General features: G+C 35.7%; 1 protein-coding gene across 2 annotated transcripts in view; it reads left to right on the top strand.

Moving 5' to 3' along the window:
- CDH18 (cadherin 18) overlaps positions 1-21,348 on the top strand; it is a gene marked incomplete at both ends in the record, with an annotated part of 154,762 nt that overhangs the window by 17,440 nt on the left and 115,974 nt on the right. For both annotated transcript variants that reach the window (XM_079533782.1, XM_079533781.1), the window contains one exon: positions 15,072-15,366. In XM_079533782.1, coding sequence (XP_079389908.1) covers positions 15,072-15,366 — 295 coding nt within the window. The remainder of the gene's footprint in view (positions 1-15,071; positions 15,367-21,348) is intronic.

Below are 21,348 nucleotides of genomic sequence, written 5' to 3'. Positions count from 1 at the left end.
TCTATATAGTCTATATTTTTGCCTAATCAAAGGCTGTTTTCTGGTTTTTTTTTTTTTGTTTGTTTGTTTTTAAATGTAAATGAAAGGAGGATGGGGGCCCTTTCAGTTTTCCTTCAGAATTTTCTTGAACAGTCCATTAAGGAATGTGAAATTTACATTTCGAGCATTTTTCTTGGCTTTTACTAGTTGTGAAGATATAAAATCATTAAGATTAGAAGGAAGATAATTCCAGCTGATGGAATAACGTTAAAGACAATTGCTTGGAAGAAAAAAAATTGTTCAACTCTAACCAGAATGAAATTTTCTTTCATGCTGACTAATGAGCAGTCTGCTTTGTTACCGTTAACTGATGTTAGGGCTATACTGTACTAGTGGACAATGGCAACCCACTAGATTACTCCTTATGTAGGATAAATCTGGTTTTAGCAGTGCAAGTAACATTTACTTAGTTTTGGATGACAGAGTGAAAGTTTGTACTCAGGAGGTGTTTGAAGTACCAAGCTATATATTTTTTTTTTTCCTGAAAATTAATTAATGTTTTTAATCTTCCAGAAGCATCTTCCTAGTATAAGTTAAACTGAGCTCTATTATGTGTTAATGAAATAACTGTGTATCAGAAAGAGACTGTAGATACTCTTTTTTGGCACCTCCCTTTACTGCTAGCAATAATTTATTTTACATGCTGAAATTCTAATTATGTTCTGAAATTAACTTTTATATTAATTTTTCTATCATTTTACACACACTGTTTCAAAACATTACTTGTACTCACCATTTTCTTGGCAGTCAGAATCACTGGAGATGGTAATGCTATTCTGCCTGAGCATTTTTTGAGAGGGGAGAATGTGTCAGAGAATGTCTGAGAAGAAAAATCTCTGAAATGTTCGTGATAAATGGCATCTGTATTGATATGTCAGCATAGACATAACAGACACCAAGAGGAGAAAGATACTGCCTCAAAGGTTGAATAGTCTGTTTGTGGCATTTTGTGTACTTGGAAAACTGGTGCTGGAGAAAGGTCAGATTTTAACAATTAAGTGATAGCAGTGAATGGAGCAGCAAGTCTGCAATCCCTTACATGTAGAGAAAGTAAATCTTAACGTTCCTTATTGGAGTTAGATATCATGGATATAGGACAGTGCATCATGATAGACATAATTTTCCTCTCAAATGTAATGTGCAGAATATATTACTGTTTTAAACCAATTAGATTCTCATATGATTTGTTGAAATACTTGCTGTTAAATGTAATCAAAGTGCAATTGTGGAAATTATTTCTGAACTCACTTTTTAAATGCTAAATTCAGTATAATTTGATTAGATACATCTGTCCTGCAGACAAATGAAAGAAGTTCAAATATCAAGTATGTGTGACTTTACAGTCGATACTAAGGAACATATATTTTCAGTGAGAATTGTAAAACTTAGAGGATAAGTTTTTAACTTTTAAAAATTCATATATCCAAAGCTACAGTTCTTCAGCACACCTTCCATGTTTTTGAACACACAAGGGAGTTTTTATAAATAAAAAAAGTATTTCTCATAATATTTGTCAATGGTTTATGGGCCATTTTTGGCCTGATTCTGTGACTAATGAGGTGGGGGTACCCACGGATCCATGTCCGGGGAAAGGGGGAAAGGGTATGGAGATGGGTCTAAAAACAAAATAGCCGCATTGAGCTGAGGGAGAAAACTAATTTACTGAATATTATATCAGAATACAAGCTAACACTATATAATACAATATAATTGGAACTGAGGCTAATAAATCAAATCAAAGAGAGAGAGAGCGTCCAAAGCGGAGGGCCTTGCTCTAATGTTGAAGGCTAGACAGCTAGGGAGCACACACAGCAGAGACAAGCAGCAGAAGAAGGAGACTGTTTCATGACTTGCAAACAGTTTTATCTTTCCCTCTAAATAAAAAATGGAAACGGAACAGTGAAAGTCTTCTGGGATATATAGTTCTTATTTTCTGAGGACCAGGTACCTGGAAATATGGACAATCCACGGAACTGGAGCATTAACTCTTTAATTCCCAGTGCTCTACGTGATGTTATGATGTGGAATATTGATAACAAAAAATCATAAAACCATGACAATATCTTGGACATACATATTTTACATCATGTATGAATACCTGATTCATGTTTGTAGATTCTTATATGTCCCAACGTACACAGAGAAGACTACAGCTGATTTTAGAAACAGACATTTAATGGATTCAAAGCAAGAACAATTAAACATATAAGACAAGAACACAGGAACAATTAAGAATATTTGGAATCTATGTATATTATGATTTTCTAGGAATGTAGAAAGCTTTGTCTTTCTGGTTGTAGTTGCAGAAGTTGAACATCATTTCTTTTTCTCATTAAATATCATTGTCATTCACAGTGAGAATCACTGACCATGAAAGCAGGGAAATGCTCTGCGCTGTACTGAAAAGATAGCGTGTGGGACTCATAATGACTTTGTAAGGTGTAAAAACTACCAACAGTTATAGATTTCACAATGCCTCTATACAAATACTGTTAAGCCAAAACATAAGTCAGTCATAAATTGTGATATCAAATAGGCTTGTAATAGTTTTCAGAACATTTGTCTTAATAGTCCAGGAGTTGTCCTGAACCAAGTCTAATCAATGGGGGTTTTATTCCATGTTACCAGAAGAAAACTTTGCAATAGTGACAAATACAGATGTTTATAGAAAGATAGATGTCATGATGACTCTGGGAAGAATATGGAAATATTAGCACATTACCTCTTTGAGAAAGAACTGTGTTTGGTGGTAGGCTTTACCTTATTAAAATACTTAATTACCTGCTTAAAAAACTTCAGCTCAGAAACTTCTCCTTGATCATGATTTCATGAAGTATGGACATATACAAATAAGGTTCTTGAAACTGCCCAGTTAAGATCAGTTTGAGATCCAGAAGGCATTTTCCATACTTCATGGAAAGCATGTCTTTATATTCCTATTAACTGGAATTGTTATATTTTCTGTTTTCTATTTATACTTGTAAAAGCACAGTCACCACTGTGAAAGCATGACTAGTTTGTCGCTTTTGTTACACTCATTACATGACTTTCATCTGTGGAGAGGGCTAGTGTTAAATGGGTGTTGTGAATACTAATACTCCTCTGAATTATCCAACAGAGGTGTCAAGAGCAGTGTACTTGGTATTCTGTATTATCAACAGATGTTGTGGTGACAGTGACCTTTTAAAGAAACTTGCAGAAACATGTCCTTGTCATGATGGTACAGGGCTCTTTTCTTATGTCATGTGGCGCTTTTTGCCTCCAGCGAAAAGCAAGAGTACGATGATGATGGAGGGAAAGGAAAAACGACAGGAAAAAAGAAGGTGTAAAAGGAAAAAAATGTACTCTCTTTTACAGGAGATGTAAAGAAAAAGCTACCACTTGTGAAACTTGTGATGGAAACTCTGTAAATAAGCAAGTTTGTTTTTTACGAATCTGAATTCCACACAGTAAGAATACAAGCTGCTAAAGAGACAAATGGCATTCTGGACTCAGAACCAAAACATTCCTTAAAGTGTTAAGTACTGCAGAGGCTGTGAATCAGTACTCCAGATCATCAATATTCTGATTGTATTGTCATACTACATTTCAATATTTAAAAATTATATAACAAATATAGCAATGTATAGCAAATAAAATGACTGAACAATTAAAAATACATGCATTTCTTTTACCTGGAAAAGTGTGTTAGCATTAATTTGTAAATAGCTCACAAAAATATGAATGAATTCCTTTTGAAACAGTGATCTTTGCAGTTCTTGACAGTATGTGGTAGTGCATTCTTTTCTATTTCTTGAGAATGAAATAATTTTTTTTCACCTGACATAAAAGCCATTGGACAGTAGCTGACCTGTTTTCTTTCTACAGACTTACCAATTTCTCAGCAAATTAGCTTCAAAGACTTCAAAACCAAAAATGTGTGAAAGATATTTGGAAGTACAGGATAAAAGGAAGCTGGTAAATTAATTATCTCTCCTTGAACTTTCGTACGTAATGTTTTTTCTCTAATCAAACTCTGTAATTGAGCTGCTAACATAAATTTTTCTCTAGCTGAGTTTACACAGCTGACAAATACTACATTAGAAAATAACACATTTATTTCTATCTTCACGATATTATTTTGGAACAGCAAAAGAGTAACAAGTGATGAAGAATATCGCGTAGATGCACTGCAGTTATTTTTCCTACAGCTCAGAATTGAATATGCTGTTTCAAGATCACTCAGTGAGTGCACTTTATTTGCAGTAGCACTGTCAGACAAACAACCAAACAAGCAAATTAATCATACTTTCCATAAGAGTTTTAGTACTGTTACAGCTTTCAGCTCCAGTGAGCTATTTTCATCCCTCCCAATTAATATCAGAAGGAATTATATAGAGGAAGATATCACCTAATATAGAATTAATAAGAGTTTTGTGGAAGTAATAGCTCTTCGTCTTTTGGAAAAACCTGAAATAATCCACAGCTTGGCATTCCTGTTCACCGAGGACATACATGTGTTGTCTTTTGGAAGAAATTTTTACACTAGGTGTAATCCCTTTTTTTTCCCTCTGTACTGCAGATGGAATGGAAAAGCAGAGTTCTCTCTTTGTGTGTAAATAAAGAAAATAAATGTATGGCAATCAGAGTAGCTTGATGGGGAAAGCACCAGAGGTGAGGGTCAAGAGAATGTAGAAAGTCTACAGAAACAGTATGTGAAATCAGGAACTGCGTATTTACTCCATAATTATTTCAAATGTTCTACATTTTTTCATTAAAAAAATAGCTTTTCATTGCTTTGTTGAAATTCCAGGTTCTAGCATCTTGTAGGGTTTTCAAAGAATATATGTACTTCACTTTTTTTCTAACCTTGACTTTTTTACTATCTTAAACAAACTATTTATTGTGTAACAGTGGCTTTACTTCTCCAGGTGAAGATATTTATGATATCATCACTCATTCTAAGACTACTTTTTGCACTGTTGAGGTCATAGCTGTTCGCATCTGTGAGATTATAGCTGAACAATAAGGCATTTACAAACATAGCAGTGCTTCCATGTTGTAAAGAAAATCAGTTGTTTTCTGTGCAAAGAAACAGAACAGAAACATTTTTGATGTGTACTTGTACCCATATGTCGGAGAGGCAAGAGTTTTCAAAATGCTTTCTGTTGGCATCATACCTCCTCTTTGGATTTTAGGAACAGCACATAACTGAAACAAAATTCTTCTCCCAGTAGCAGTGTCATATGGCCAGGGCTTCTTATAGTGTCAGTGTATCATCAAGGCCTTTGAGTTCAAATCTAGTTAAATGTATGGTCCTCCTACATGGATTAAGTAATCCTAAGTTGTTACCACAATTATTCATTGTGGTAAAATGTGATACTTGTTGTTAAATGAGTTTTGGTAACAGTAGATGAGGGCATATTCAAAACTTTGAAGATCAGGGCAATTTTATGTACTTGTCTAGAGTGCGTAAGCTTCCTATGCTGCTTTGTGGCATGCGACATCGGAAATAACAAAAAGAAATGTACATTGCAGAACAGAACATTGTGAAGTAATATATCATTGACCCAGACATTAACTACTTGCTCATATTCATTAAAGCCAGACTCTTGGCTACCAAAAAACGGAAGAAATCCGTCCTAGATTTTGAGAATTTCTTTACTGAATGTAACAATGAAGTACTGATTTGAAGTCTAACTTTTATATCTTGGCATTCAGTGGACTTTTCTATAGATGATGCTTTTTTGATGGCATGGGAAAGTTTCTAATTGTTCTGAAATTCTGTAGTCCTTGAGGAATATTTCTATGGCTTTATAAATTCATCCCTTTTGCTTTCTCTGAGAATTGTAGTGTTCAGTATCGCCAATATATCACAGCTGGATACATGGGAGTTTTTTTGTGGCTTTTTGTATCTCGTATGTGTTTATTTCTGGGTAAATATGGTAGTTTAAATATACCTCAGTTTACTCATCTGTGAAACACGGATGATTATACTTGCATTTCAATGAGACTTTGAAATCTGAAAATTAAAAGCTCTTTAACGAGAGGCTATTGCTTAGGAGGAAAGTAGGGCAATTTGCTATGAGAGACAGCCACTTATTTTACAGTCATACCTAGTTGCCATTGTGCCTGAATGCTGCTGTTGAGTGTTCCATAGGTTAAATGCAGTATGTCTCCGATCTGAAACAATTTTTCTGGCTATAGAGCAGAACTGGGGAATGAAAAATCATGTTTTGATATCTGTTTAAAAATAATGGTGGTTTTATTTTCAAATAAGACCCAAACAAAAAGACCGACAAAAAAGATGTGTATTAGAGTAGCTGTTCAACAAGCTGCAGTCATTTAGCCCTGGGACCTGCAAACAAATATATTCACAATTATATCATGCTTTTTAGTAGTGTTTGGTTATCATGTTCTGCAAAAAGGATGTCTGTCTAGCTCTTTAAAACCTATAAAATAAATATATAATACAATACATAATGCAGTCCTATTTTATGGGAAAAATAATTATTTCTATATCCATCATATTATTAATCCAAATAAAAAATGTGAAATAAAAGTCTGAAATACTGCTGTAGACAGAGTTCATGTGAAGACTTCAGCAGAGTTGAATTATTTTTCTTATACAAGTGCAATTTCAGGTTCTATTTTTCCTAAAATGCATAGTGTTCCTTGAAAAAATAACAGTTTTATACAAAAATACATATTGTGTTGTTTGAAGATTCTATTTTCTATTTGCTATTTTTCTTGTCATTCACTACAGTTGTCCTTTGGTACAGAGAGAAAATAGAAGCTAATATTGACCACTTGTGTCAGCTTTAGTACACCTGCTGTTATTTCAGATGTTTGCTTATATACCTGTATATTTCACCATTACTCATCCCATAACTACTCCCAAAAAAGTAGCAGCAAGAGTTCAGAACTTGCAGAACAGATGTTTGTGTGCTGTACTGTTGTACTGTGAAGTTAATATTGTTTTCATCATGTTTTTTTCTGGATGATTGCAGTGCATTTTTTTTTTCTATCTATGTCAGAAAGCCTATTCAGCAGATGTAGACTATTGCAGTTCAGTATTCATTTTCTTCCTCTGTTTTGCAAGGGTGTAGAATAGCTTCTTCTCAATTCGTGGATACTGGTATGGATTATACAGTTATCTCCAGGGCTAATGATTCCCCCTGAGAATTCCATCAAAAGGTGTGACATTGCCCAGAGCAGTATATTTCATTAAAACATATCTTATAGCTCAGACTAAAGGAAGCAAGTCTGTGGCAAATCTGAGGATGCTTTTACTGCAGAGGCGTAATGAAAATTTCAGTAGTATCAGCTAGACTCTTGTTTTGCAGCACGCACCAATCAGAATAATTTGGTGTGCATATTTTACTACTGCTGTTATTTTATCATTTGTTTTAAATTACATGTTGTGTCTACATAAACATCAAAGAAACTTAACCTGATGACTCTTTGTGCTACTACAAGAGTAAAATATTTTGTACTCAGTGTTTTTAGTATTATATTATCAATTCTTTATACATCTCTGCATTTTTATATTATTAATTAGTGTTGCATAACACAAGTAAAATAACCTGTTTTTTGTGTGTGTGTGTATCCTCCTGCCCCTTGTTAAGCTCGAAGCTCGTGTTGTTTGTGCATAATTTTGTGATTCCTCTGGGTAGGACAAGCATTGATAGATTTCCCTGGTAGTATAGTATTATGCTGGAGCCCTCTTAGCATTTGGTTAAACTGATTGGCAATGACAACAGGCTTGAGAATGGGGAGTTTTCCGCTCTTCTTGAAAGAATCTGCTGCTCTCAAAACAGAAAACAAAAAATTATTTGAAAATAATAAAAAGTAGTCATAATAAATATTTATTTTTTTCTTGTGGAAATAAAATCAATATTTTTTTTACTGTTGTGAAATGTCACAATAGCTAAATTCATCATCTGCTTTTTTTTTTTTTTTTTTTTTTAATTCAAAAGAATAACTTCAGCTCTAAGCTATTTTCAGTCAGCTGAATTCCTCTCCCTTCACTTCATACGTGCAGGTATTTTGATGTCCATTGTATCTTTTTAAGTTTTTGCTTCCCAGTAAATTGAAGGAATAAGTGCTTGGAATGGTAAGGGATTTCTTCAACACTGCTTTTCTTAACATAAGATGGTATGAACTGCCATTATAGCTGTCCCTTTTCTTATTATTTTACTTTTTTTTTTTCCCCTACTTTTATAAAGCTGTTTGAGATGGGAGGAATTATTAGGGAGAAGGTCTATTTTTTTTTTTCTCTTATTTTCAGTTAAAATTGTTCAGTAATTTGGAGAAGTGCAGAATGAGTGTAGTCAGGATACTAAGTTGAAGGAATTTCCTGATTCAAAGTAAAACTCATGAGAGACAGGCAAGGGAGAGAGACTGTGATTGAATCCTGTTGCAAAAGAGAGAACTAGTGATTTGAGGAAAAGGAGTGGGGCTTATCATCTTCCTCCATCCTCCATGGATTCAGTATTTGTAATCCACAGCCAAGCAGTGATATGGTCCAGCTTTGTAAACTTGTACCGTTGAAGAAATCAGCAAGTTGTGAAGGATTATGAGGAAGACTGTAGAACTATACAAGTTAAAGAAGGCAAAACTGTAGCAGTAGGGTTATTGAGCCAGGGATTGCTAGTAGTTCAATGATCTGAGAAGAAAAGAGACATGTAAAAAAAAAAAATAAAAAATAAAATAAAATTGACGAACAAAAAACATTTGGGTGGGAAAATAGATGGGAGGTGTGATAAAGATTGTAAATCATCAAATATTCATTCCAGACAGTAGCTGAAGTTGATTCTTCTCATTGTGAATGATGCTTGATGCTTCGTGTTGGTTTTTTTTCAGGGCTGGAATGTACCAATACCTAGTCTAGTATGTTATAAAATCCTACATATCTTTTGGATGTTAGCCACCAAATAACTGCTTTATACTGTTAAGTTGTATGTGCTAACCCTGCAAGAATTACTTTCTACAAACAAAGGTAACCCAGGGTGGAGAGTTACAGTCTATTTGAACAAAGAAATGCAAAATTAAAATTAGTTTAGATAGGGATAAAGGAAGCGAAGGACCAGATATAAAATCATCGAAAAGCACTAGGAGGCATGAAGTAAAAAATAATAATAAAATAGAATCATAGGATGGCTTGGGTTGAAAAGGACCACATTGATCATCTCATTTCAACCCCCCTGCTGTGTGCTGGGTCGCCAACCACCAGACCAGGCTGCCCAGAGCCACATCCAGCCTGGCTTTGAATGTCTTTAGGGATGGGACATTCACAATCTCCTCGGCAACCTGTTCAGTGCGTCACCACTCTCTAAGTGGAAAACTTCCTCCTAATGTCTAACCTAAATCCCCCCGTCTTAGTTTAAAACCATTCCCCATTGTCCTATCACTATCCACCCTTGTAAACAGTCATTCCCTCTCCTGTTTATATGCTCCCTTCAAGTACTGGAAGGCCACAATGAGGTCTCCCCAGAGCCTTCTCTTCTCCAAGCTAAACAAGCTCAGTTCCCCTGACCTTTCCTCGTAGAAAAGGTGCTCCAGCCCTCTGATCGTCTTAGTGGCCCTCCCTTGGAGCCACTCCATGAATTCCATGTCTTTCCTGAATTGGGGGCCCCAGGCCTGGATGCACTATACCAGATGGGGCCTCACAAGAGCCGAATAGAGTGGTACAATCACCCTCCTCTCCCTGCTGGCCACTCCTCTTTTAATGCAGCCCAGAACACAGTTGCCTTTCAGGCAGCAAGTGAACACTGCTGGCTTATGTCCAGCTTCTCATTTAGACAGTGAATAAGAGCATAGAAAAATTACAGATCATTATACAGAAGTCCAGAACTGTGTGGATAGAAAGCTTAAAAGCAGACTGTTAGAGTTTGAGTTTGGCAGAGGGATAGAGACTGGGTGGCATGCAACATGAAGAGAGAGTCTGCTAGGTTTAGAAAGAGTTTGTGCCTAGGTGAAGGAAGATTGGCTGGAAACTGAGAGGGGAAGAGGAGACAGAGGAATCTGTAATCAATACAGCATATTCTCCTCTGGTCTATAAAATTAAATTTAGTCTTCATAAGTTTCACCATTGCATTCCTCTCTGCAAAAGTCTGTGAATCTCTGGCAAAGTGAGTCAATGTCTTCTACATAAGGCATCATGTAATCAGTCAGTGTAATTGCCAGAACTCAAGTTTTGATTTTGAAATTATGTATATAATATTCTTGTTTATTATTTGTCAACAGTAAGTTTTAAGTTAATATATGCAGTCACTTCAAAATAATCTATATGTATTGTATGCATAACCATTTCTGCCCTGTTTAATTCCATTAGATTAGTGCAACGGTTCTTGATTTTCAAATCAGCTTCAGATTTCAATTTAGCATGCTTTTGGGAATCTCTTCATAACACTTCATTTTCAACAGAACAGCATGCATCTTATATTGAGGTCCAAGATTTTATTGGTAGTCTAGTTAAAATATTGCAAAATTCATTACTGATCCACCTAAAATCCCACCCACACAACACACCAAGAATCAGAATTTTTCAATTACAGCAAAAGGGGGAAAGCAGTCCTACAATTAAATCACTAATAAACAGTCTTTGTCAGATTTCTTCTTCATTCTTCTTATCATGCCTTGTTTCTAATTGCCACTTGTCTCCCTCATGCAAGCACAGGGGAGCATGATAATGGGTGGGAGTTGCTAGCATACCACATCCCACCAGAAGTAGGATATTGTTTTCCTACTCTTTGTATTGGTTTGGGTTTATTTTTATGTTTCATCTGTGTGCTTCTTTCCTGTTGATCTCCACTTCTATACTGTCCACTAGTTGCTGCTTAATTATAGTCATTTGATTGACTTTTGAAAAATACTTAAAGGAAAACTTCTTAAAGTATATTGTCGGTAAGAATTAGATAAAGCAATTAAGCAATTTAGTAAAAGTGTATGAAGATTAAGGGTGGTGAGCAGGCCTTTAGTTAAGCCATAGGCACCTGAACATTTGGGTCTGCAGTTTAGCAATTAATTTCAGTGATAATACTGTATTAACAGGGCAGCAAGCCTACAGTGTCTTCATTTTAAAGCTGCCAATATGCTAATGCAGCAAATTATAGCTATTTAAAGATTTGTAGTATTAAAGTTAATATAAAAATATAAAGAAACTGATTAACTGAAAAGTTTGTTATATCTCTTCAAGTGATGCCTTTGGAAAATGTTATCTTTCTGTAATTTGTGAAGAAATACTAATGGAAAGTATTCAATTAGACTTACGGAAGAGAAATGTTTAAGTCTTAAGAAAACAAGGACACCTTGCTTGCTGCTCTGCTAAATCAGTCACACACTGCTGATACAGGCTAGTTAAAGATTGAGGAACCATCATAAATCATCCTGAAGCCAACTTGTTATTAAATATGTCAAGAAGTGGAGCTCACTAAGTTGATAAAGGTGACATTCCAGATATGTTCTTCAGCTAGTATTTTCAGTTTCTTCAATTCAGAAAAGTAAAGATGGAAATAAGACCCAACAGGGGATGAAAAATAAATACCTTCTGGCTTCTTCTGATTGTGGGCAGATTCAGAATATTTAATGTATATATTCTCATTAGGAATATAGCATAATAAGCAATGATAAATAACATTTCTAGAAGCCACTACATCGCTTAGAATAGAAACTGCTTTTCACAAGAAATTCTGGACACAGACTGGATGTTGGTAGATTGGAGGTGGTGCTGTCAGAGCAGCAGAGTGAGACAACACCCAGGGGCCAAAATGTAGGGTATCCCCGAGTGGGCCAGGTGTGCTCCAGGGTACTTGGATAACCCCAGCCACAGGGACCAAACATCTCCCTGGGCACAGGGACAGGCAAGGCTGGGCTGTGGTCTTGCTAGTGAGACTGGCTGGGTGGAGACCATGGATAGAAAGGGCAGGGCTGTGGCATGTTGGGTTCCAGGCCCATTACAGCCTAACTGGGGCCTGAACAGGGACAGCTGGGTCTCATGGTGAGTCCAAGATGTGTTCGTCTCTACTGGTTAACTGCTGATTTGTAAGATCACAGTAGAACAGATCTAAGGTGAGAATGCTTTAGGAAGCAAGTTGAAGCTACTTCAGAAAGGGAAAAAAAAGCAAACAAACCTGCTTTCAGCAGCAGTTTAAAAGTTGGAATCGAATGTCAGTAAACAATATCTCAGAGCTGTATTGTAATTGCTTGACATAGCACTCTTTTTTTCTTTTCAATGATGTTCATTACTTCTCTCAACATTTTGAGTAATCATGTTTCAGTTCGAGATATGTTTGTATTTCTTCTTAAGAGATTCCTGCAATGTTCCAACTTTCTAGCTCTGACTGGGTGTAGCAGAAATGCTGTCATAGATGACCCAGTGACTGAGCACCTGGTGTGAAGGCAGTGCCAACCCAGGGGAGTTCAGCTGCATGCAGTGTGCCTGAGTGAATGCAATGGGTGGAGGCAGGATCTACCCTTTCCCAGACCTCATATCTGGGTTGGCAGTGGAGGTAAAAGTCTCTTGCTGGAGATCTTTGTGTATCAGAGGCATTCCAGGGGTAAGCAGCTTCTTTCTCTTATTTCTGCACCCATGTCTGCTGCATTTGAGCTTTTCCTCACTTTCTGCAACCTGGGAGTTTGCTACTAAGTTACTATTGCTATTCTTTATATGGTGTTACAGTGGCAGGGAAGGGGAAAAACACCCCTGTATCTTCTGTTTATGTGAGATATTTATTTGCATTACTGAAGTGCGTTAGTGTCTCATTCTCTAGTGTGCATGTGCTCCTGCAGTAACCATTGACAGGTATGGTAGCGTCTCATGGAAACAAAATGGCCACGTGCTTTTTAGGAGTCTGGAGTAAGATACCTTCTCTAAGGTCACACAAGTAAAGTTGGATCTGTTGAAGAGAATATGGTATGCAGAGTCTGTGTTGCTTTGCTTGTGAACAAGAACTTGGATGCTGAAGTACCTTCTACTGTTGGCTTTAATGAATCTCCTTAGAGACTATTTTGGTTTTTTATAACGTTTGAATTGCTGGCAATTTGAGTGCATTACTCAATATACACAGAATCCAATAGTACTCTGAAGATGATAAGGGATGTAACTGGAGTTTTGTCTATCACTACTCAAAAAGAAAGGTGTAAAACTATAAAACTATCCTGCTGTCCTTTAAATGCAAAGCTAAGTATGCAGACCTTTCTTCTCTCTCTCTCTCTCTCTCTCTCTCTCTCTTTTTTCTTCTTGAAATAAAATAGATCCACAGTTGTTTTGGTTATTCAATTGGATCCTCTTGTGGCTTTGATAAAAATAAGGTTAATTAACTGAAGATAGGCTAAAGTTGATATCTGCTGATTTTTCTTACTTTTCTTACTTTACTAGATGCTTCCTTTAGCTTCAGCCTGCCCAGCCTCCTAGAGAACAAGATATAAAATTTGTCACCCTAATTCTGTAGTTTTGATACAGACAAGATGGAAAATGTCATCAAGCCTCATATGCTTATTCCTTTTACAAATAGCATGATTGTTCATTTTAAATTCAAGACAAAGACTCTCCCCCCCCAAAAAAAAACAAAAAAAAAAAAAACAAAAAAGACCCTCCCCCCAAAAAAGCAAAAAACAAAAAACAAACAAAAAAACCAAAAACCAAAAAAAAAAAAAAAAAAAAACAACAAGAAAACAAGAAAGGAGTGAGAAAACAGCAGTATATCTATATTTTATGATTTGTTTGAACCTCCAGAAGTATTTATAGTTAATGAACTGTTCCTTTACCAAAAGGAATCTGGAAATTGACACCTTGTGCAACAATAATTGTTAATAGTAATTGGCATTCTGTTTTTGCTTAGCTCAGACTTTGCATAGAAAGTTAGTAATGCTACTTTTCAGATACTGGGAGACAGTAAGGACTATCTTATAAGAACGAGAACAAGTACTTAAAATCATGAAGTTCCCCTTCTGATTTAACAGCTCTGTATATCTGACCAATAGCTGAGACTGATCATTTCAGCATTATCCCTTTTTCTTATTGAATATCTCAATAAATACATTTTTTTCTCAAAACAGTTTTGAATTGAAACAAACAAACAAACAAAAATGCAAAGACTCTTAGCCTAGGAAAAAAATCATTTCTTCCCTTCTAGAGAACACAATCATTTTATATCTAAATAGGCAATTCATTAGAGTCGAGTTAGAAGCACTGAGCTGGATGGATGAGTGCTTTTTATTTATCTGTTAATGTACCAAGGTACTTAGTGATTTTCCAGGATTTTTTGATAAATTATAAGCTTTGTTCTACTCAAAGAGTGGTGTATTGTACTTTACATATATTTTGTAGCACCAAGTATGCACTAGGAACAATGCAAATGGCAGAATTATCAGTCAAAGTTCATTATTTCATTGTACATAGTTCAAATGCATGCAAATGAGGCAGAAAGGAAAAGAAATGGTTACACTTTGTGGAGGGGTAGAGAAATCCTGGACAGACATCTGTTTCTGACACATGACACAGTAGAAAGTGATGCTATCCTTGGGCCATAGGAGATAGTATAGGTGACTGGACTGAGTTATAGTCATTTGAGCATATTTAATCCTCAGTGTGACTGCTTCAGACTTAACACTGGAGCCTGTTTTTCTTGCAATGAATGCTTCAAGGCAGCTGCTTAAAGGATTAAAACCAAACCAAAATAAAACAAAAAATATCTCATTTAGTAGAATGTTACTATGTTACTGATTCAGGGAAACTTTTCTAGAATGAACTAGGACCTCAGAAATCTCAAAAAAGAAAAAAGGAAAAAAGAAAAAAAGAAAAAGAAGAAAGAAAGAAAAAAAAAAAAAAAAAAAAAAAAAAGAACTGTACTGACTTGAAAATGACCCTGAGTAAAATGATTGTCTTGTCAGTAATAATGCATGAGGGATTATAGCAAGAGTTGAGTGGGTTAAAAACTAGGCAAAACAATGTTAACGGTAGTATTATAATTTTTATGTCTTTTGTGCAATAACATTTCGTGAAACTTAATAAGTCATTTTATGTGATTTTATGTGTATATATTCTACAGCTGCACTCCAATTCCGACAAAGGTGATGGATCAGTCAAATACATTCTAACTGGAGAAGGAGCAGGAACTATATTTATTATTGATGACACAACAGGAGACATCCATTCAACCAAAAGCCTTGATCGAGAACAGAAGACACATTATGTGCTTCATGCCCAAGCTATTGATAGAAGGACAAACAAGCCACTTGAGCCTGAATCTGAGTTTATTATCAAAGTACAGGATATCAATGACAATGCACCAAAATTTACAGATGGACCATACATTGTTACTGTGCCAGAGATGTCTGAAATGGGTAAGGAAAACAAGTTACTCTATTCAGCAGTCTTTTAACAAAGAAAAAAACCACATGCTGTTTGACAATTTTATGATGCTGTATTGTATCATTGGCTGTATGTGAAAAATATTATAGTATTACAGAAGAAGGCACCAGATCTTGTACATTACTAATGATTTTCCTTCTGAGAAAACAGTACGCATACATGCTGACTGTAAAGGAGTGTCACCCTCATTCTTGACTGGTTTATGATACGTGTTCCATTGCACTTCTAGGCAAGCTCCATTTGCATTCTAGAAACAAGATATATTTGTATATCCTTATTCAGCTATACTGTTTATTTCATTCCTTTATGTTTACAAAAGCAGTATATGCAATCCACTGAATTAAACAAATTCCAAGGAACGGTAGTTCACTAGATTATTTTAGACCATACCCTCTTACCTTTGTTTACCTTTTTTAATTTTTATAAAGTGAAATGAGATACACCTAAGTGTTGATAATTGTTTTTTTATGTGTGTTTTAGAAATGTAGTTCAGATATTCTTTGACGTGCCTTATTATACGATCAATTTTCTTTATAGCTTCTCTGCTGTTGAAATTAATTTGTAACTGTAAGATCTCAATATCAAACATACATAATTAGCTCAGGATTGACAGGCAAATACAGCTTTTGTGATAAGAAAGAATGGTCATAACATTCAACCTGTCTAAGTCTACTGTATTTATTAATGACTGGACAGTACAGATCATTATTTAATGAACATGCACTTTACCCTGTCCATTAAAATACCTACGCACTCCATCTAAGAAACTAGCTTAGAGTCCCAGATGTGTCAGATGTTTAACTTTATTCTCTTCTCTGCTTGCTGTTTGTCAGATAAGCAGATGGTAGGTTTTAAACTTCTGCAGAGTACAATTGTAAAGTCAAAAGGAAAAAATACCCAAAAATGTGTAGTTGCTCAACTGTGACAACAATATTCATCGCTGTATACAAACATTACTGTTGTCACTGAATCTTAATGTTTTGCAACCATTTGATCACTTTGAGTGGTGATGATGGTTCATATGAGTAGCTCAGAAAATAACAAAAATAGTTTGTTTCAAACTTGAAAATCAGATGCTTTGTCTTGTTGATGTTATTTTGGATGGGAGAGTACCTTGTGGAATTTTCCAAGTGTATGTAAATGAAAATAATTTTAAACTAGAGATCTGCATTTGATTCATATTCTCTGGTACCTCATGATGTTATTGTGCTGAGTTCAAACATATCTTACTATGTAATGAGGGAGTTTTAACCTGTGTATGTAAGGAGACCAATTTCACAGTATGCAAACAAATACACGGAGAGATTAAATGGGTCAAAATTCTGACCTACATTACAGATAAGTGAAATAGTATATTCCACGTCTACATTTCTTTTCTTGCACATACAAGTGAACTGTGGCATTTGATTGATTTGTGAAACTGTAGTAATCTAGTAATCCAATTCTGGAAAGACCAAAATGTATTAAATATTATTTCTGAGCCATTGATTTCAGTTTTGTGACAGTTTAAAGTCAGACTGATTTCTAAATCAGTAGATTTTTGTTGACCCGAGTGATGTTAATTTTGGATCGAAAAGAACACTATCTACTGCACTCTAACTTTCATGCAAAATCAGACTATATTAAATGGACTTTGAAGCTCACCAAATATCATGTATCAAAAGTATATAACATTTTCTCTTCTCACTTTCTTCTTGCTTTCATTACTGCCTCTTTGTTCTTTCTGTCACTTCTAGTTCCCTGAAATGTAGGAATAATTCCTTGATTTTTCTTCTTAAAATGTCCTCTATATATGATGTTCTGAAAAATACATACGTCTCTGCATGATAATTGTCTTAATCTGACATTTCATTCTGCATAGTTTCTTGTAGCATTTTTATCCTTTTTCTGTCCTCTTCCCAAGTCCTCCCACACTGTATGCTATTTCAGATGTCTCCTCTCAGCCATGGATAATTCTGAGCCTTTTCTTCCTGCAGTCCTTCTTACAACAAGAATGTATAAAAGGAAAAACAGCTTTCTTTGGTCTCCTTTTATTTCCTTCTCTCTTCTTCTTTCATTGGTATTCCTATATTGGTTTTTAACTTCCCTTTTATGAATTTTCCTCTTTGAACAGTGAGTTTCTTTTCTGTCTTCTCTTTCCTCAGTTTTCCTTTGTCTTTAAGGAAGACAATTCAAATTACTTGAATATTTTCTTCCTTGTTTGTGGAATACTGTTGTTTACTGGATGGGAGGACAGAAGGGTGTGAGAATCCTTCTTAGTTTTTTTTTTTGGCTCAAAGCTTGCTTCCTGAGGTTTTTCTTGTGATAAGACTCTGAGTGACTTGTCAAGGAGGCAAGTGATGGGTGCTAACTGTGTGACAATCGATATCGCTTTGGGAACATTTGCAAGCCCCTTCCCCCAGAGCTGCTTGCTCTGTAGAAGAGCGGAAGAGAGTGCTCAGGAGTGTTCACTGGTGGAAGATCTGGCCTGTGGCCAAACCGCTCCAGCTAAGTATGGAAGGCTGGGGGATGATACCATTGTATCTTGCGAAGGCAAGATGCAAGTTGGTGCCTCCCTGCTTCCTCTTATCTGCTGGCAAGGCCCGGAAGATGGGAACAAAGGAGGTTCCTGCTGAGATCCCAGAGCCAGAAGCTGCCACCGCAAGGAGAACTGACTCAACCACCTTGGGTTTGAGCTGTCACTCAAAGGAGAGCTGACTCGACCACTTTGGATTTGAGCTGTCACTCCAAAAACAGCTGACTCAACCACTTTGAAGCATTGAAAAAGGGCCATCATCACCATGGTCGTCGTCGTTGGCAACAGGACAACTATGCCCGACGACCCACCACTACTGAGGATCAAAGACGGAACTACGAACCTCGCTGGATCCATGGTGGTGACTATGTCCCTCTTGCTGCCTATAAAGACTCCTTGCCTCTCCTTTTCTATCTTTTCTATCGCCCTCCTTCCCTTCCCCCATTACCCTAATTCATAATAGTGTCTGTTCTCCCCTTCCCCATTTCCCTGATTAAGATTTGTAATAAACTGGTCGGACCAACATTTGAACCGTTGCTTCTTAATCTCACGCCGGGTATATAGATAATAAAAGAACCTCCTCTCCCTCCTATAAATTGGAGCGAGACAAAGGGAAAGTAAGTCAATGATATCCTCCAAGTCAAGAGCAGCCAATATTATTATTTTCTGTATGTATTTTTGTTATCTCAAAAATACATCATTAGTATTTAGATGTTAGCCATAATTTTGTAGTCATCTGAATCTAAGTATTACAGTACAGATTTTCCAGAGAGCAATTTTAATTATCCTATGATGACATTTTGGGTTATAAATCAGAGTGGATTACGATAAACCAAGGAAGTTTTGAAGATAGAGCATTAATGTTATGTTTTATAAATAAAATACTTTACTGCTTGTACCCGAGGTCAGCAACCTGTTCCGCAGAACTTTCCTGTGGTATGAATAAAGTAGAGTTTTCATATCCTTCCATACAGGCAATCTGCTGTAGGCATGCATTGTATTTTCTATTTTTTATCATTCTTTTCCATTTACTGAATTTTTGTGTTTATTGCATATTGTAAACAAGTTTCTGCTTGCGGTCTCTGGAAGAATAATTATATTAGGGCTTATATAGGATATATTCTTTCTGTCAAATAATAGAGATTCATCATCCTTATGCCATTTTCATTTGGTCTGTAATTAGCTTGAGTTTTAACATTTAGCTGTGGATTCTATATGTGACTTAAGATGTTGTTATTTTACGAATTCGTAGGGAGTCGTCAGTCCTTCCATTTTTATTTACTTGAACTTGTTACAGAGATGTTAAAACTGAAAACTCTTTACAATATTCATGCAAAGTGATGGATGATATTTTTCATCTTTGCTATGCTGCTTAGTTTCTGCAGCAGATTCCTGTCTGTCCTCAAGAAGTTAGATGGTGTTTTTCCCACGTTGTAACTTTCTCTTTTATTAAAAGATCAAGAAAGTAGGTGTAGAACCTTTAAGGTTCTTCATTTTTAAGTCACTGTCAAGAGAGTACAGTGAACTTTTATTGAACTATTTGCCAAATATTAGATCACAGTATTCACAGTTGCAGAGAATGAACGTGTTGCTTATGCTTTATCTCCTTCACTGAAAGAGCTGGGAAGAAAAAAAAAAAAAAAACTCGCCTATTCCTTGCCTTCACTGAACCTCTTTTCTAAAGGTTGGTTGAACAGCCAATGTTTCTGTCTGAAATGACTTCTCCTACCATGAGAGCTACAACTGCACTCTGTTTTATGGTTTATATGAGTGCTGATTATCTAAATGTAAAAGGAAATAGAATCATTTTCAGTCAGTAAAAGCCTTCTGTATCTGTTCATTTCTATATATGGCTTCAAAATAATGAAATATTGCATGTTAACTTTTCCAGTGTTGAGTTCTTGCATAAAAAAGAGTGTTCCCAATACATCCTACTTAGGCAATTAATAGACACGCTGGGCAGTTCTATACTTCTTCCCAGGTTATTGTAATGTGAGACAGTCATAATTCCAGATAATTTGAAAGGCATTGTTCACGTGTTCATAAATATGATTTGCATAAGAAATGTTTATCTTTTTGTGGGTTTGATTTTTGTCTTCTAATAAAGATAGCTGACTCAAAAATATGGGGAGTGTTTTACAGTATGATCTTGGATCAGTGCTGTTGTCACTGGCTTCCAAGAGTTAATTTTCTGGTGAAATCATTTTTCTAATGTAGGATGAAACTAAAACATGTGTTGGCTTGTTTCTGATTTAATACTAGCTTAGGAATTAGTTTAGATAGGCAGGAAATCCCTGTGTTCATTAAACTTAACCTTATTTTCACTTTGACTGTTTTTTTTCCAATATTGATCCATTCGAGTTTTTAACAGTACTGCAAACTATGGGAAGTCATGCATACAGATTTACATTCTCAACAGACATGTTTTATTGAACTACTTCATTAAACATTAAAATTTTGTCTTCAGAGAGACAGGTTGAAGTATTCCTTTCAGTTTTTCCTTGATATTTAAACACTTTTACTGTAAAAATATTAACAAAAATAAAAACAAAAAATATTTCAATACAAAACTACAATTTGATTTCCCAAATATTTTATTGATTGTTATTTTTTATAACAGGAAAAATGGCAGAGTTACCAGAGTGATGCTCAGAGCATGCAGATGTATTTTACAGAATAAAAACAGCTAAGAAAATGGAATTCCCAATATGTAATCTCTAAACTGAAGGGGGAAATCATGTGGAATGGTAGTTGTATTCTGAATAAGCAGAGCTTCCACTTTGGGGAAAAGAAGTCTTTTTATTGCCTAAGTGGAGTGTCAGAATGCTTTCGTGGCAGAATTTTTGAGTTTTCCTCGACAGGCACTTTCACAGTACGTTAGTGAAGAAAGTATGGAAGGCATGCCTCTGGGTCCAATGTTCGTATCTATTCTGAAGTCTGCAGGGAAATTAGATGCTTATTTTTTGTACTACATTATTTTATTCAGAATGTTTAACATTAAAAATGGCATCTCAGTTGTACTGTATTCTTTTCCATCTAAATTGTTCCCTACACCTAGTTGCTACATGCAGCTCAGCAACAAAAAACTAATGCTGTATCTGAATGGTACAAATACATTTGAGATCATGATTTGTTATTTTAATGAGCTGAGTAAGTTAACTTTGAAGGAGTAACTGAAAGGCAAAGATACGCTTTTAAGCTTTTTTCTTTTTTTTTTTTTTTTTCCTGTAAGGCATTCTAACCTACAGTTTTCCAAACTGTTTCCAAATAAACGAGTTAGACAACAAGCCGATTATAGGCATATTCTGTAAGATACTGAGCATACTTGCTTAATACAATGGAACGCTTGCCTAGTACAGCAAAAAGGTTAGCACCTGATGGGCTACTTTGCGCTGAAAGAGTCCTTGAGAGTTGGGGTAGTGGTGCAAAGTTAAAACCT

Source organism: Tetrao urogallus (assembly GCF_951394365.1).
Source record: "Tetrao urogallus genome assembly, chromosome: 3".
NCBI classification, from domain to species: domain Eukaryota; kingdom Metazoa; phylum Chordata; class Aves; order Galliformes; family Phasianidae; genus Tetrao; species Tetrao urogallus.
The sequence above is the reverse complement of the archived record's forward strand: the minus strand, read 5'-3'. Positions and strand labels throughout refer to the sequence as shown.